Genomic DNA, 18290 nt, shown 5'->3' with positions numbered 1-18290 from the left:
ACTAGGAAGTGTTTTTAAAAGGAGCCTGGGCATCTTGGTATTCAAATAACATGAATCGTGGGTGTGGCCGGTTTATCCCTGGCCTGCCAGCACCCCACAACAGCAGTCATTCTCCTGGTGGCCTCCAAATGGGCGACTAGCCAGAGAGTCAGGTCTCCCGGACCAGAGCCGAGTTTCTCCTACAGGGAGGGTCTCTGGGGGGTTTATGTTACTATTATCACACCGACAGCACACCGACCAGCTAACGCCGACCAGCCCTTTAAAGTCAGCTCCTCCTCCAGGAAGCTCTCCTGGACCACCCTTCAAACTGTGTTAATTTGTCCTTGTTTGAAAAATATCTCCTAGACACCTCTCAATCTCGGCACTTAGCACATTGTTTTATAATGTTCGGTTGTGGGTCTGGCTCCCTACACACCCTAGAACCCAAGAGAATGAAAAATGAACTGTGTCTTACTTGGTTTTGTATCCCCATAGCCTGGCATATAGTAAACATTCAATGAATGGTTATGAATGAATGAATGAATGAATGACGATTGCTACTTACTAGAGAAGTTTCTGACATGAGTGACTGGGAATCACTGGATGGGAGTCTCTCCAAATTGATCATGGCCATGGTGAGCTGTTGGGGCACCCCTGCGATTTCTTCCTGGGATCCTGCAACCATCCCTGCCAGTGCTGCTTCAGCCTTTTCCTCTGTTTCTCCCCCTTCCTCCTCCGTCAGGCTTCCTTCCCCTTCCTCCTCCTTCAGGTTTCCTTCCCCTTCCTCCTCCTTCAGGTTTCCTTCCCCTTCCTCCTCCTTCAGGTTTCCTTTCCCTTCCTCCTCCTTCAGGTTTCCTTCCCCTTCCTCCTCCTTCAGGTTTCCTTCCCCTTCCTCCTCCTTCAGGTTTCCTTCCCCTTCCTCCTCCTTCAGGTTTCCTTCCCCTTCCTCCTCCTTCAGGTTTCCTTCCCCTTCCTCCTCCTTCAGGTTTCCTTCCCCTTCCTCCTCCTTCAGGTTTCCTTCCCCTTCCTCCTCCTTCAGGTTTCCTTCCTCTTCCTCCTCCTTCAGGTTTCCTTTCCCTTCCTCCTCCTTCAGGTTTCCTTCCCCTTCCTCCTCCTTCAGGTTTCCTTCCCCTTCCTCCTCCTTCAGGTTTCCTTCCCCTTCCTCCTCCTTCAGGTTTCCTTCCCCTTCCTCCTCCTTCAGGTTTCCTTTCCCTTCCTCCTCCTTCAGGTTTCCTTCCCCTTCCTCCTCCGCCTCTTTCTCCTCCTGAGTCTCTCTCCATGGTAATAGGTCATCCTCTGATTGCTGTGGTACATTTTCTTCCTCTTCAGAATAATCTGGATGTTCTTCTTCTTTCATTTCTGTCTCTCCATCTTCTCCTTCTTCTAGTGGGTTTCCCTCTGCATCTGACATTCTTCTCTGTGGCGTCTCCTCTAGAGAAATTTGACAATAATCAGCAAGACCCTCTGTTTCCCATGTTCATCCCTTGGTGACCTCATCTACCGATAAAATGTGCAATACCAGCTCTGACTCCTTTCCATGGGAATAAAAAGAATGTCAGACTCCTGGGAAAGCCTGTCCCAAATCTTGGCAATATTGATCCCAGGGCCTCTCATCTTTCTAGGAATAACTTCAGAGCTCTCTAACTCGTGTTAAAGATATTCCTATTCCAACAGGCAGCAACATGCGTAACCCAGGCATTGCTGACCATTCCAATAATGACTAAGAAGCAGTGTAGCTTTGTGGTTAAAAGCACAGGCTCGGGCAACCCGCTTAGACCTCCTCCCTGTAGCAGGGAGCTTTTCTGTAATGAACCTTTATTTGCTCAAAAATAAATTAAAAAATAAGCAAGCACAGACTCTGTGCCCAGCCTGTGTGGCTCAGTGGTTGAGTGTTAACCTATGACCCAGGAGGTCACGATTTAATTTCAGTCAGGGCACATGCCTGGGTGGCAGGCTTGATCCCCAGTGTGGGGCATGCAGGAGGCAGCTGATCAATGATTCTCCCTCATCATTGATATTTCTCTCTCCTTCGCCCCTCCTCTCTGAAATAAATAATTAAATAAATTATATATATATATATATATATATATATATATATATATATAAAATAACTCCCGATTCTGGGGTTATTGTGAAGATTATATGATATAGATAAAACGCTCGACACAGTTGTGGCCCATAGTGCTTGAGAAATGGTAGCAACTGTTTAAGAAGCCTTTTTTCCTCTCATTTATTCCTTACAACAAACTTGAGAATTTGAGGCTCTGGGAGTTGAAGTGACTATTCAAGGTCACACAGCTGGCAAGCAGCAGACCCTTCTCCCGCTGTTCCTCCACCTGAAAAATTACTGATGTCAAGTCCAGGGCCCCTGGCACAAAGCCTCTTCCCAATGCCAAACCTGGCCAGTGAATCTGGGTGCAGGGGCGAGGGGCGGGGGTCGGAGTGGGTGGGAAGCGAAGGTGTGTGGTCTGCGGGCCGCCCAGGCCCGGCCCTGCCCGACTGGGGTGAGCACCCGCGGAGGCACCAAGTCCTGCTTTGCTGGACACACCCTGCGCGGACCACGCGGCCTGCGACCCTGACTCACAGAGCGCGCCCAGCCAGGTCCTCAAAAGGCCACGGTGGTCCCGCCGCTTGGACTCAGCCACTTCCCAGCGGCCGCTTCTCCAACACCGGATCCCTAGTTACGGTTGCCACCCAAGCCCTATCCCTATGGTAACCGCCGCCGCGGCAGGCGACGTGCCGTAAAGCGAAAGGGCGGTACGGTGGTCACGTGCCCAGAAAGCGGCCGCGAGCCGGCCCGCGCGCCCCCTGCCGGTGTCCCCGGAGAGGCACCACCGCGACTGGGGCGGCTCCATCCGCTTTTCCCGTGGAGCCATCCCGAGAAACTGCAGCGGCGAACACTAGCAGTTTTGACTTTCTGAAGGTTTAACAAGATTAAGTGAAGAAGTATGAAATGTTTTGGTAAAAATTCTCTTTTCCAAAAGCCGTCTAAATTTCCCGGTCTAGCGGACGCTGCACCTAGATGTCTTCCACACCTCCTCACTGGGGTAAAAAGTGTTTAGAGAATTTTAAGCTAGCCGGGAGATTACAGTAGAGGGTACATTATCTTGCTGTTCTTATCACAGAACGTTTCTGCAAATCCAGTTTGGTTAAACCTATTAGGATCGCCTGGCCAATGTGGCTCAGTGGTTGAACATGGACCTATGAACCAGGTCAGGGTTGGATTCTGGGTCAGGGCACATGCCTGGCTGGGGGGTGTGCAGGAGGCAGCCAATCAATGATTCTCTCTCATCACTGATGTTTCTATCTCTCACTTCCTCTCTCAAATTAATACAAAATATATTTTTTAAAAATTAGGATCATTCTACTTCTCAGTGACCCTCCCCTAGAATCTCATGGAAGAGGGCACACCTGGCCATCCCGAGGTTTTTTCAAAAGGAGACCTGCAGGAAACCAGCCAAAGGCACTATGCAGAACACTGCTATCACTTGAGGAAAATGCAAGTGATCCTCCCCACCCCCACCCCCACCCCCACGTCTAGATGGGAGAAGCTGTGTTGATTAAAGTCTAGGGTCGTGGTCGGCAAACTGCGGCTCACGAGCCACACGCGGCTCTTTGGCCCCTTGAGTGTGGCTCTTCCACAAAATACCACGTGCGGGCACATGTACAGTGCGATTGAAACTTCATGGCCCATGCGCAGAAGTCAGTTTTCGGCCTAAGCGAGTCTATTTTGAAGAAGTACTATTGATATTTGGCTCTGTTGACTAATGAGTTTGCCGACCACTGGTCTAGTACAGTGGTTCTCAACCTTGGCTGCACATTAGAATTACCTGGGAATCTTTTTAAAATCCTGATTTCTGGGCCTCATCCTCCGGAAATTCTGTTTCTTTGTTACTAATGTTGTGGTCCCACCCCATCACAAAGAAACAGAATTTCCGGAGGATGAGGCCCAGAAATCAGGATTTTAAGAAGATTCCCAGGTGATTCTAATGTGCAGCCAAGGTTGAGAACCACTGTACTAGGGCTTATAAAAAAGATTGAAAACACTTGGAATTAGAACACCCAATTGAAACAGCAAAGCTTGGTCAACACCGTGGCTGTCGGAGGGGAATGCGCGGGGAGGTGGGGCTGGAGTAAGTTTGGGGAAGACCCTCCACAGGAAGGCTTCCCAGCTGAGCGTGAGAACCCATGGCAGGAAGCACAGGCCAATGCTGACTCCCGTCAGGGCCAGCTGGTACCTGTGTCCAACCCAAGCAAATTCAGTCCCAAGAGACACAGATGCCCTGGCAGAGTGAGCCAGATCTCTGAAGGAGAGGGGACCACACGAACTGTGGGAATAAATAGTAAAGAGCGAAGACTAGTCCCTAGGAATCACTGAAATCCACTTTGCTGTGTTAGAGAGAAAACAAGAGGAGGACCCATACACACTGCTGTTCCCATCAGCAACGTCAAGCACACCTTAGCAGTTTATAAAATAGTGCTGAGCTGAGGCTGTGACAAGGTTCAATGATAAAAAGCCACAATAGAAGCTAATCTGCAGGCATTTTTATTCTACAAGTGGAGGGAGCTTGCTGCCCTCTGGTGGATTATGGATGAGAAAGCCGACACCTGCTGGGCTGCCTGGGAGCCTCCTGGTTTATCTATTCTTTTCTCTTTTTTTGTTATAAAAATGTGGAATGCTTCAGGAATATGCATGTCATATTCTTAAAGGGAGCAGCTGTGGCTCTGGAGGTCCAAGTTCTGAAAACAAGATTTCTGTATCCAGGGCAGCAACACCGCACTGCAAAGGGAGACGGGCAGCTGGTGTCTGGAAACCCCGTGCCATAAAGGATGTTCCGGAAATATTGTGATCAAATTTGACTTTGGCACAATTACTGTTCTACCCCTCCCTTTTTTTCTTTTTTCATTTTAGAGAGAGGAGAGAGAGAGAAACATCGTTCCGTTGTTCCACTTATTCATGCACTCATCGGGTGACCCCTGCATGGGCCCTGACTGGGACCGAACCCACAACCCTGGCACATCAGTTCAATGCTCCAACCAACTGAGCCACTGGCCAGGGCCCAACTTTCTGTGAGGATGTTCTGAGCTTTGGCTGAGAGGTCCATAAGGAGTTTAGTTGGGGTGATAACATGCTCATAGCAGTACTATAAAACTGTTTATTTGGAGAAAATAATTCCTAGAAGAATAAAGTCATGACAGCACCTGTCAGAATAACTCCCACCCTCTTGCCATCAGAGATTCCCATTTGGGGCCATGGTCTAATTCAGAAAAGATCAGCTAAGCACAGATCAGGTCTGAACAATGCCTTAATCCCAAGAGACTACACTCGGAGGCCACAGCGTTTCTACCACCTAGAAGTTCAGGCTTCCAGATCCTTAAACTCCAGGGAGAGGAGAGAAGGGAGAAATCCCCCCCAAGACACAAGTCTAGGGCCACAGAAGATGCTTTCCTGATACTGTTCCTCAGGGACAATCAGCTTTGCAAAGGAATAATGTTGCAGCTGGAAGAAAAACAGAAAAGAAACAGCGTAAGTTTGACGGCTCCACTCAGGGAGATCAGGAGGGGAGCCCTCCTGAGCTTTTCACTTACATTCTTTAGTCCCGTAAAGCAAATGCCCAGCGAGACCAGGGCTCCCTCCACCTCTGCACCCATAGTCTCATTCCTGCCACAGTATTCATCATCAGTTCTACAGGTCACCGGGGGATCCCCATCATTTCCCAACCCGCCCCCACCCCAGCTTTATGTCTAACAAACATACAATGGACACCGCCGTGTGAATGAACCAAAACAGATACTTTACCCCAGCAGTCCCTTCCCCGCCCAGCGCGTTGGGACAAGTCTAAGCCGGTGTTTCTCCCCTCTGCGGATCACTGTCACATTCAGGGGCTTCTGAAAGGAAAATGAGCTCGTTTTATGTTCAACCTCCTTAGCACTCAAAGAAATTCAGGCTAAAATGCCGAGATGCTCTATCAGTGGATAGAGTGTCAACCTGCCGACTGGAGGGTCCCGGGTTTGATTCCGGTTTTTCGCCCATCAAGTCAGCAAGGACGCTTATTTTAAGCATTGGCCTGCAGTCGGTGGGTGGGGGACGTGGCACTCTCAGGCCAGTCAGTGGGGCTGCAAATTGGAACCATCCTCTTGCAGAGACACCCCCCGCCCAAAAAAAAATCTTTAAGAAGTGCATACAGCCCTAGCCAGTTTGGCTCAGTGGATAAGAGCATCAGGAGAGGATTAACGAATATTGAAATTAAAATGTGCATATAAAATACATTTTGCAAAAAAAGAATACAGAAGGATATATCAACAAAGTGTTCATCCCAGGACTGTTTATAAATTCAAAAACTGAAAACACCCAAAATATCCCTTAGTAAGATATGATTCAAATATAGATAGTGAATGAGGAGGCAGTTCTAGAATGCAAAACCAAACCAAACCAACAAAGTATGAACCCACTTGAGTATATTTTCTAAAGAGCATATGTATTGCTTGGTGCATACAAAGTTCTCTGGAAGGTATACCAAAGCACTGTGAACCGTGGTTACTTCCCAGAGAGAATGGAGTCAGAGAAAACAGAGTTTACTTTTATATCTTTCTCTACCATTAACTTTTTAACAATGAGTATGTATTATTTTTAAAAAATATATGCTTTTATTAATTTTAGAAAGAGAGGAAGGGAGAAGGGGAGAGAAACATCAATGTGAGAGCGAAACATTGACCGGCTGCCTCCCACATGCTCCTGATCAGGGAAAGAGCCTATAACCCAGGAATGTGCCCTGACCAGGAATCAAACTGACGACCCCTTGGTGCATGTGACAACACTCAACCAACTGAGCCACACTAGCCAGGCTGTATGTGCTACTTTAATAAAAATTAAAACAAGATGCATCAAAATTAAAAAATTTTTTGCATCAAAGGATACTGTCAACCAAGTGAAAAAAGCAACCCTTAAAAAGGAAGAAAATTCTGACATATGTAACAACACTGAAGGACCACGAAGTCATTAGACTAAGTGCAATATACCAGTCAAAACAGGACAAATATTATGATTCCGGCAACTCTAGGGTTACTGACCCCCACGTAACCCCCAACTCACCCCCTCACTGTGCTGCACCACGGTGCCAATGTTTTGCAGCGACTGGAAGTTTTGGGTGTTTACGGAGCCAAACTCCACAATCTCATCATCCACTTGCAGACCCTAAAGAAAAAAGAGATGGAAAACCAGGCTAGAGGTTAGATGTGCTTCTGGTGTCCCTTTACCCTTCCATACCTAACTAAATGTTAAGGCCAAGAGCGTGTTTTCTACACGCTGGGGGGGGGGGGGGGGGCGGGGGGGACCAGGACAGGCCCAAAGCGAAGAGGTCATGCAGAAGGCAGATAATTGGGCACCTCCTCCAGGGGGCTCCTTCTAGGACAGATCTAGTAGAAGGTGGCCAGGTCTGCCCAATGTCTGATAAGAGCTGGCGGTTGTGGAGGTTGAGATATGTGGGGGAAAGCCAACTGCTGCTCTCTGGGGTCCTGACCCAGGTTCGGGCAGCAGACAGACGCAGGACAGTCTGGACCTCTTTGTTGAGGGGTCAGAACTTAGACAAGTTTGCCCTTAAATGAGCAGCCATAGGCACAAGGCTGAGCACAGGCACTAGTGTGACCTTTTCATTCTAAGAATACAAATGGTGATGCACTCATCCCCTCAACAAATATTTGCTGTGTTGTCCTAGCCAGCTTGGCTCAGTGGATAGAGCATCAGCCTGCGGACTGAAGGGTCCTGGGTTCAAGTCTGGTCCCAGACATATACCTGGGTTGCTGGATCGGTCCCCAGTGGGGGGGTGTGCAGGAGGCAGCTGATCAATGATTCTCTCTCATCATTGATGTTTCTCTCTCTCTCCCCCCCTCCCTTCCTCTCTGAAATCAAAAGTATATTAAAAATATATATGTTTCTGTGGGCCAATGACAGCACTGTACTGGATGGGTGGATACAGTGGTGAACAGGACAGGGCCTCTGTGTGACAGGCCCTGGCTTACCGCGATGCTGGCAGGGGAGCCGGGGCTGATGCTGTTCACTTTGGCAAAGGCCTGAGGGGGGGTGAGGCCCTCGCTCTGGCTCAGACTTCGGCTCATGGCCTCTTCCTGGGCCTCGGCCATGTCCCGGGCCTGCTTCTCCTTGTCCCGAGCATGCAGCTGGTGCAGGGCCTCCTCCACCTGCTTCATCACCGCCTTGTGATCGTTCTGCAAGCCTGGGAGGAGGAAACCGGATCAGGGGCCAAGGACGACAGCCGAGGACACAAGACTCCCGCATTCATCCTCTGAACACTCCATGAGCACTTCCTACATGCTCGGCCTTGTACCGAAACACACACAGATGGAGTCATGATTCAAACAGGTAACAGAAGTCAGGAAGCAGAAAATGTAGACGATAATTCCCTTTTTTAAAAATGTTTTTTATTGACTTGAGAGAAACATTGATGTGAGAGAGAAACATCGATCAGGTGCCTCAGTACACACCCTGACCTGGGACCGAACCCACGACCTGGGCATGCACCCTCACCCGGAATCGAACCTGCGACCTCTAGGTGCACAGGATGATGCCCAGCCAACCGAGCCACACCAGCCAGGGTGATAATTCCCTCCTAATGTGAGTTGGTGGTAGGCCACTGGCTGCCCGCCTGTGGCAGTGTGAATAAGGCCCCGAAAAGATGTCCCATCCTAGTCCCCGGGACTGTGCTGCTTTACATGGCAGGAGGGACTTTGCCGATGTGATTAAGTTTATGACTCTGAGAACGAGGTTATTCTGCATTATCCAGGGGGTGGGCCCAATGCAGTGGTTCCCAATGTGGGGAACATGCCCCACAGGGGGGCAATTTGATTTTTAAGGGGGGCAATTCAAGAATGAGTTATTAACAGTGAATTCTTGCATTTATTATGGTTCTAGGGCCCTCAGATACAGTATATAAATATATATTGTGACATATTTATGCATTTCAGTTCTCTATTATGTTTTGAAACTTTATTTGCTATTTTTTCATATCACTTCATATTATTATTTTTTAACAATTTCTTAGTGATTTCTTCCTCAGTACTTCAACTGTCCTTTCATTTCTCTCTTTCATGGATGCCGATCTTTGGAAGCTTGTTTAGACCAAGTTCATGGCCTTTTAGGCTTCCTCCACGTGAACAGGAGTTCACTTTTTGAATAATAAGAATTATATGTCATGGGGGGCAGCAGGGTTTTAGGGATGCTTAGGTGGGGCATGGCCAAAAAAAGGTTGGGAACCACTGGCCCAAAGCTATCATGGGTCTTTTTAAGTGAAGGAGGGAGGCAAAATGGGAGAAAGTGATGTGACAGAATCGGAGTTGGAGGGATGTGACTGTCAGCTTTGAAGATGGAAGGAGCCACGAAACAAGGGATGCGGGCGGCCTCTATTGCTGGAAAAGACAAGGAAACGGGCTCGCCCCTGGAGCCTCCGGAGGGAACACGCCCTGCCCAACACCTTGATCTCAGCCCAGTGACACCATGTGGAGGTCTCACCTCCCGAGCTGTGAGATAACAAGTCTGTGACATTTTAGGCCACGCAGTCTGTGGTGATGTGTTATATGAGAACCAGAAAACAAATGCACTGCCCACCTCTGTTCTCCCTCCGTTCCTGGGTCACCATCGTCAACAGCGAAACATAATTCCTAACACATAATTGATGCGATTAAGATCGGAAGCAATATCTGACCTGGGTTTCTATTGTTATTTCAATAAAGTTTCCAGAATGAAGTGAAGCTCTTAAAAACAAACGGAAGCTATAAATACTGAACCCTGAGTTTAAGCCATTCCCTGAGTTCTCATTCCTCCACAGAGACAATGAGATAATCCTATCGAGGCGGAAGAGAGGGAAGCAGGTAACATGGGTTACTGGTGATCTCATTCGTGTGCCTTTACTGTCCCCCTGTGCAGGGTGGGGCCCTACGGGTCACTCACAGACGATGTTGTGCCTGGCAGTTCGAACTTGGTACAGGTCCACGTCTGAGCGGGGGTAGCCCTCGCAGTCCACCAGCGGCTCATTCATCCCAACACCTTTTAGCTGGAGGAAAGAAATGTGGATTTTAAAAAATCGCACAGGCCCGCCCGGTGTGGCTCAGTGATTGAGCATCGACCCATGAACCAGGAAGATCACGGTTCGATTCCCGGTCAGGGCACATGCCCGAGTTTAGGGCTCAATCCTCAATGGGGAACGTGCAGGAGGCAGCTGATCAATGATTCTCTCTCATCATTAATGTTTGTATCTCTCTCTCCCCTTCTCCCTCCCTCTCTCTGAAAAATCAACAAAAACATTTTAAAAAAAATAACTTAAAAAAGACCTCTTTCCCACTTTTCCTCCGCAGTCATCATGAAGGTGACGGTAAGGAAAGCTGCCACCTGTGGACCACTTGGCACAGACTTGGTATGTTATCCACATCCTCCCACAAGTACCCTCTTTGGTGGGCCCTGTTTTCTAAATTAATTTTTGAAAAACACAAGTACTGCATGAATCATTCTCCCTTTTAGAAGTTAGAGCTGTGCAGATAAGGCTACTGACTCCTTTGAGCATGAACCCCAAGGCCAGCCTCCCCTGGCTCCTCCAAACCCTCCTCCTCCAGGCAGCTGACATCTGGCCAACAGCCTTGGAAGCTGGAGGGGAGTGAAAGCCCCGAAACGCATCCAGCTGTAGCCGAACGTGGATTCTGCTGAGTGTAAAAAAGATGTAAGAGGGCTTTCAAAGAGGCCCCCACCCAGGAAGGACACACTGATATCACCAAGGGCCCATGAGGGACAGGAACTGGGTGTCTGGGGACAGCGAGGGAGAGAGACTTTTCATTTTACATCCTTTAGTAGCCTTTGAATTTGGACCATGAGACTATTCCCTTTTAACATTTTAGTCTTTTCCTACGTAAGTCAGAGCATGATGTACAGAAGCAGGAAACGTGTTACACACCGAAGATGATGCAGGGGAGGGATTCTGCAGTCGGACAGCCTTTGATGTGATCTGAATTCTGCCACAAACAACCTGGGCGCCTTCCCTCCCTCAGTCTCAGCTTCCTCATTTACTAAATGGGAGCGAAGGTACTCCGCTGCCCGCGTAGCATGGGAATTGATGAGTTGACCTCTGTGGAGTGCTTAGCACAGTGCCAGGAACATGCAAAGTGGGTTGAACAGCGGCCCCCAAAAGATATGTCCAAATCCTAACCTCAGAACCTGGGAACGTGATCTTATTTGGAAAAAGGGCCTTTGCAGATGTAATTAAGTTAAGGGTCTCTGAGCTCACCCTAGATTTGGGGTGGAACCTAAATCTAGTACCAAGCATCCATATAAGAGAAAAGAGAGAGACACCTGGGGCACAGAGAGATGGCCATGTGAAGGAAGAGGGCAGAGATGGGGTAAAACAGCTACAATCCAAGGATGGCCAGTAGCCACCAGGAACTAGGAGAGAGGCATCGAATGGACTGTCCTTCAGACCCTGCCTTCACTTTACTTCAGACTTCATTTCTAACCTCCGCAACTGTGAGACAGTAAATTTATCTTGTTTTAAGCCACCTAGTCTGTGGTCATTTGTTATGGCGGCCCTAGGAAATGAACACACACAGTAGTCAATGACGGCTGTAGTTACCAGTGAGCACAGAGACAGTGCCCGGAGCACACAGGGACTGGGTGGAGGGATTCCCTTTGCTTCTCTCCCTTTCTCTCTGGACACTGTTACACAGACTGTTTCCTGTTGGCAAGGGAGGGGGGATGGGGGTCCCCTATAGTCCCTTAAGACAGGACTCTCTACAGATACTGCATAAATGACCCAGGGCTACACACCTTTATCAGCCGCCTGCCTTTCCACAATGACTGAGTTCACTGGCATTCCCGAAGCAAGACCACACAAGATACTGATTTCCAAAGTGGGGACCCACGCCATGGCACCTCACACACAGGGCACTAAATAATCCTGAATGTAAAATACTAACTCCCTTTCCAAGGATCCCCGACCCTCCAATAATCAAGAAGGAAGTCTCCATTTGGTGACATCACCCACAGGTCACCTGCGATCTCTGGGCCTCTTAGGTTTGTTTTTAACAGCTTTACTGAGATAGAATTCACAGACCACACAATCCATCCATTTAAAGTGTATAATTCAATGGTTTTTAGAATATTTGCAGGGTTGAGCAACCATCGCCACAATCAATGTTAGGACATTTTCATCACCCTCGTTCCCATTCTCCCCTCGCCTCAGCCTCTAGCAACCATGAAGCTACTTCCTGTCTCTATGGAGTTGCCTATTCTAGACATTTTGTATAAACAGAATCATAAGACAGGTGGCCTTTTTGATGAACTTCTCACTCAGCATCATGCTTTCAAGGTTCACGCACATTGTGGTGTGTGTTAGTGCTTTGTCCCTTTTTATTAAATAACATCCACTGTATGGAGAGACCACATTTTATTAGCCACTCATCAGTTAATGGAGATTTGTATGGATCATCTTGGTGTACATTTTTACCTTATACTTAAGGGAAGAGATTCTCATTTTTTCACATGCCGTAGAACTATACTAGCAAAAGTTCCTTTTAAAATAAATTTATTTAAGTAAAAAAAAAAAAAAGTGAAAAAAAAAAAAAGTGGGTCAACTTAAAGCAAAACATACAAGGAGCCCCTGGCTGGGTGGCTCAGTTGGTTGGAGCATCATCCCATACACCAAAAGGTTGCTAGTTCAATTCCCATCTAGGGCACATGCCTGAGTTTCAGGTTCCAACCCCTGTCCGGGCACACGTGGTAATGCGGGAGGCAGCCGATCAATGCTTCTCTCTCACATCAATGTTTCTCTTTTTCTCTCCCTTCCTCTCTCTAAAAATCAGTGAAAACATCCTCAGGTGAGGATGAAAAATAAAAACAAAGAGAATAACACTACAAGAAGTATATGGGTACAGCATCGTGTAGACAGCAATTTAAGGTTAAGAAATTGCTGGCATAACACCCAAAAGCACAGGTCCTGGATTCAACAGGCCTGAGAACCAATTCCCACTTTGTGACTTTGAGCAAGTGACTTCCCCTTCATGACCCACCACCCTTCGGGCGTATACAGTCAGCACCCAGTAAAATGTTACCCTGGCCTCCATCCAGCACTTCACCTTACTCCCATTACCTAAAATGCATTCCATCTGCCCTACACAGGATGTAACGAACTTATTTTCTCTGCAAATTGCTTTGTGGTTTTAAGGAAAACTATCAGTTTTGGAGCCGGACAGACCTAGGATCGAGCTCTACCACTGCCACTTTTTAGCTACAAGACCCTAGGCAAGGGAGTACCCCACTCTGGCCTCAGTTTCCTCTTTACGCAATAAGGACAATGAGCCTTAACTGTCACTCAAAGTTCAGCCCTTTGACCTGCAGCATCAGCATCGCTAATAATTTGCCAGAAATGCAGCATCTGCTCCGGCGCGCCCTGCCCCCCATCAGGCAAAACCCGGAACATCTGGTAAACGTTTCAGCCCAGACTGGTGATGGCGGTGACTGCCAACCACCCGGCCTCTGCAGACTTACTAGCTCTGTGACCGGAGGCAGGGGGGCAGGTCTAAGCTAAGCAACGTCTCCGCTTCCTCATCCCTAAAATGGACGAAATAACAGAGCTCACGTCAAAGGGTTGCCGCGAGGATGCAATGAGCTCACCGACGGAACGAAAGCACGTGAAACCACGCCCAGCACAGGGTCAGGGCTCCGCAAACGCTTGCTAGGATTCCCACCGTTTAGTTCTCAGCGTTAGGAGCCTCTCTCCACCGACAGAGGCCGCACTTGCGGCGCCGTGGGTCTCCCAGTCCCCCGGGCCCGGGGGTGGAGCCGAGTCCGTCGGCGTCGGGGCGCCCCCACGCCCCCGGGAGCCCCGAGCCCACACTCACGCTCTCCAATACGCCATAATTGGCCTTGATCTGCGCTTCGATCTCCTCCTTGCGCCGTATCAGCTCCTGGACATCGCTGACCGTCACCGCGCTGGCCTGCGGGGAGCCCCCGCCCAACCCGTCCTCCTTCTCCGACATCTTGGACTTCCAGCCAGGCTCCTGGACACCCGGCTTCCGGTTGCGGACCCCCGAGGAGACTTTGGCTACGGCTCCGCCCGCGGGCCAAAACACCACGGTCGGCCCGTCCGCGAGCGCTGGGAGGAGCTAGGGACGCGGTCTCGTCGGTGGGCGGGGTCACCTGAAGCCACACCCTGCTGGAACCGGCGGTCTGGGGGTGCCTCCACGTGCCGCAGTGTGCGGAGGAATGGTTCCCTGTACCCCACAGCTGGGGACAAGGCCAGTTAGTTTCTTTTCCTAGTTGACTTTTTTAAAAATTGATTTTTAGAGAGAGGAAGGGAGACGCATAAAGAGATAAAAACATCAATGAGAAATATCATCCATCTGCTGCCTCCTGCACGCCCCCTACTGGGGTTCGAGCCCACAACCCAGGTTTGTGCCCGGGCCAGGAATCCAACCGTGACCTCCTAGTTCCTGGGCCCGCACTCAACCAGGAGCCACACCTGCCGGGCTAGCTGACCCATTTTCTGTCCTCATTCATTCAACTAACATTTATTGAGCGCCTACTGTGTGTATTGTGAGAGCACTGTGCGTGGTGCTCAAATCCAGCTCTTCACATCTACGCGTGCTGGAGGGTTTACAAAACATTCTTATTCCTATCCCTCATTTTTTTTCAAAGCCTACACGGTTGTGTTCAAATCCAGGGCTCCTGCCACTTACTGCAATGCAGTGATCTTGACTAAATCACTTCACTTCTCTGAGCCTCGGCTTTCTCATCTGTGTATTAGTTTCATATCAACAGAAATCCATCTCATAGAGCTGACATTTTGCCAACAAGTATTTATTGAATGCCTCCTTTGTGTCATACTTTGTCCTGGGTGCTGGATGGATAAAGAACTGAGTGCTGGGCCCAGTGGCTGACAGATATTAGATCTCTATAAATTTTGGTAAAAATAGTATTGATGGTAATAATATTAATACTAATAATTTATCAAATAGTTACAATGTGCCAGACACTGTTTTACGTGCCTTTCATATAAACAACCTCTTGAAACCAGGGTTGTCATTACCCTCACTTGACAGCCAACAACACTATCTCAATAACCTACTTGCCCAACTAGCAAAGCAAGCTGCCCGAATGTCAACCCAGCCTAAAGCAAACTGACGAAACTTAATTTCGTAACATGTGCCCCCCTAATGTTTTGCCCTGAAAGGTATAGCCTAACCGCGAATAGCCCAGCCAAGAACTAAGAGCTGAATCTAGTCCCTTAGGGTTGATGCTAGTTCTGAAGAGCGGAGACTAGCCCCTAAAACCAGAGACTGGCCCCTAAGACCCTAACCTACTTCCCCATAGCCAGTTTCAAAAGGTGGAGCCGAGCCCCGAAGAGCCCACCTACACTGGAAAGGACACGCCGTCACTTATGTAGTATTCAAACATGTTTACCTGAATTCAGTCATGGCAAACAAACACTCAAATCCTAACCGAGGAACATTCTTCAGAACAACCGGCCTGCACTCTTCCAAAAGGTCAGCCTTGTGAAATACACCTGTGTGCCAGGCAATCTCCTAGATGAAAGAGATGCAACAATGAAATGCAACCTGTGTTCCTGGTAGGACCCTGGTTCTCCTCAATAATGGAAGCTATAAAGGATGTTCTTGGGACAATTGAGGAAATTTGAATATGAACTTTATATTACACTAGAGACCCAGTGCATGAAATTTGTGCATGGGTAGGGTCCCTAGGCCTGGCTGGTGATCAGGGCCTTCCAGCTGCCGGCTGGCTGGGGGCCTTCCTTCATTCTGCACATGAAGAACATATTAAAGCCAGTACAGCTTTTAAAACTGAGATGAGATTCAGGCAACATAAAATTAACCATATTAACCATTTATTTAAAGTGAACAATTCGGTGACATTTAATTTATTTACTATGTTGAGCAACCACCACCTTTATCTAGTTCCAAAACATTTTCATCACCCAAAAAAGGAACCCTGTGCCCAGCGAGCAGTCACTCCCCATTCCTCCCCCACCCCTACCCCCAGCCCCTGGCCACCACCCACCTACATTTTGTCTCTATGGATTTGCCTATCCTGGATATTTCATATAAATAGAATTTACAATAATACACTTTTTCAGTCAATGGCTTTCATATAAAAATTCAAAGCGCCTGCTTCTTTTGATCAAAATCTGACCAAACTTGGCCCATGTCCCCACAGGCAACAACTGGCTGAAGCTGAGTCATCGGTGCCCTGTTGACAAAGTGTGAGTCTAAACTCCACAATCCCACCTGGCTCTCGCTCTCCTATATCACCCTCCGGGCTCCTGGAGCATTTGGGATTCAAGTCCCTGAATCATGGCCTCTCGGACCCTTTTCGTTTGCTAAAATCCTGAGGTTCTCCAGAGGCATGAGACACACCGGAAAAATAAGAGAAACTCGGACGGGGAATAAGAGGGAATGAATCTCTACTCCGCTTTCCAGTCTGAACGACTTAGCTTCTCTGAGCCTCAGCTTTCTGAACTGTAAAATGGGCATCATCATGAAGTCTACCTCCTGGGGTCATGTTAAATGCAAAGCGTTGGACACAGTCATTCCTATCCCTGTAGACGACAGGGACTCTGCCACTACAGCTCTCCTAATAGTCAGAAGTGGGAAAGGGAGGTTCAGAGAGGTGAAGCAATATATGGAAAGCAACTCAGCAAACTGGAGGCCAAAGCAGATTGCCCTGTTACCCTGTGAGGAGTGAAAGTCAGTGCTCTGCAGTGACGGGTGGGAGAGGTTTGAAAGCTTGGGGACTTTGGGGGGGAGGGGGAGGACATGGGTTCTTTCTGGAAGGGATCAATGCTTGATCTTGAGTAACTCCATCTCCGGCTTATGCAAGTGATAACGGTGCTGACGTGATGGTAGTTTGGCCTGAGAGGACAAGAAAAAAAACCCTTTGATGTGCCCTGGACCTCGATGTCATAGCAGATGCTCAGCCTCCACACCAATCATGGAGGCTTCCCACCCCCTCAACCTCAGGCAACTAGAGAGTGGAGCCCCTCCTACTGGCTCAGAAGAGCCCATTATTAATTCCCTCCCCGGGGAAGTCTGAGAACCATATTTTAAAAAACACTAGCATTACTGAAAATTAAATTACAGTAAAGGTTAAATGACAAAGAAACAAAAAATTAAAAAATATCAGCTTACAATTAAATGAACTGTATTAAAAACAAAGGAATAGCCCTGACCGGTTTGGCTCAGTGGCTAGAGCATCTGCCTGCGGACTGAAGGGTCCCAGGTTCGATTCCGGTCAAGGGCATGTACCTGGGTTGCGGGCACATCCCCAGTGGGAGATGTGCAGGAGGCAGCTGATCGATGTTTCTCTCTCATCGATGTTTCTAACTCTATATCCCTCTCCCTTCCTCTCTGTAAAAAATCAATAAAATATGTTTTTTAAAAAAAAAAACAAAAACAAAGGAATAAGTGCTCAAATCTCCTGCCTTCCTTGCTGTTTTACTGCGGTTTACTATTACCTGTGCTCTTGTGTATTTCATCAGTGTTCCACGTTACTGCTCATGCCATTCTCAAACCCAAGTTCAGTGGCATCACCTTGGTAGCCTGAACTTGGCTACAGGGAGTATATACGCCATAGAATTCAAATGCTACAAATCAAGGCTTCATTTGTTCATTTGTTTTACTGTTTGTCTAGGCAGGGGTGGGCAGACTATTGGTCTTTGGTTCAAATGTGGACTTCTGTCTCTCTTTTCTCACTGCCTGTTTTTTTTTTTTAAATATATTTTATTGATTTTTTACAGAGAGGAAGGGAGAGAGATAGAGAGCTAGAAACATCGATGAGAGAGAAACATCGATCAGCTGCCTCCTGCACACCCCCTACTGGGGATGTGCTCACAACCCAGGTACATGCCCTTGACCGGAATCGAACCTGGGACCCTTGAGTCCGCAGGCCGACGCTCTATCCACTGAGCCAAACTGGTTTTGGCATCCGCCTGTTTTTGTAAATAAAGTTTTATTGGCACACAGACATGCCAATTCATTTACATACAACAACAGCAGGGTTGAATAGTTAGTTGCAGTAGAGGCTGAATGGGCCTCAAAGCCTGAAATATTTACTATATTGTGCTATAGAAAATGCTTGCCAGGACCCGTTCTAGACTTTTTATTTTTTTTAATCCTCACCCAAGTACATTTTTTCCATTGATTTTTTTTTTTTTTTGAGAGAGAGTGTAAGGGAGGGGAAGAGACAGAGAGAAACATCGACATGAGAGAGACACATGGATTGGTTGCTTCCCACATGCATCCTG

General features: G+C 48.1%; 2 protein-coding genes across 3 annotated transcripts in view; both read right to left on the bottom strand.

Moving 5' to 3' along the window:
- CFAP251 (cilia and flagella associated protein 251) overlaps positions 1–2686 on the bottom strand; it is a 49204-nt gene extending 46518 nt beyond the window's left edge. Inside the window, exons 1-2 of one of the 2 annotated variants that reach the window (XM_081113773.1) lie at positions 2564–2686; positions 545–1410 (exon numbers count right to left, since the gene is read on the bottom strand). In XM_081113773.1, the coding sequence (XP_080969899.1) occupies positions 545–1390 (846 nt within the window). In that variant the 5' untranslated portion in view covers positions 1391–1410; positions 2564–2686. Of the gene's footprint in view, positions 1–544; positions 1995–2563 lie in introns of those variants that run through there. The other variant, XM_081113774.1, reaches the window with a different exon arrangement.
- Positions 2687–5121: 2435 nt separating this feature from the next.
- PSMD9 (proteasome 26S subunit, non-ATPase 9) lies at positions 5122–14042 on the bottom strand. The gene is made up of 6 exons (XM_081113771.1): positions 13873–14042; positions 9941–10043; positions 7999–8210; positions 7073–7174; positions 5780–5868; positions 5122–5479 (listed from the first exon to the last, which is right to left on the bottom strand). The coding sequence occupies exons 1-6, from the start codon at positions 14008–14010 to the stop codon at positions 5452–5454; spliced, it is 672 nt and encodes a 223-aa protein (XP_080969897.1). The 5' UTR covers positions 14011–14042; the 3' UTR covers positions 5122–5451.
- Positions 14043–18290: the final 4248 nt, after the last annotated feature.

This window comes from Myotis nattereri (assembly GCF_964212035.1).
Source record: "Myotis nattereri genome assembly, chromosome: 19".
Classification (NCBI taxonomy): Eukaryota; Metazoa; Chordata; class Mammalia; order Chiroptera; family Vespertilionidae; genus Myotis; species Myotis nattereri.
Note: the sequence above shows the minus strand (reverse complement) of the source record. Positions and strands in the feature narration are given on the sequence as shown.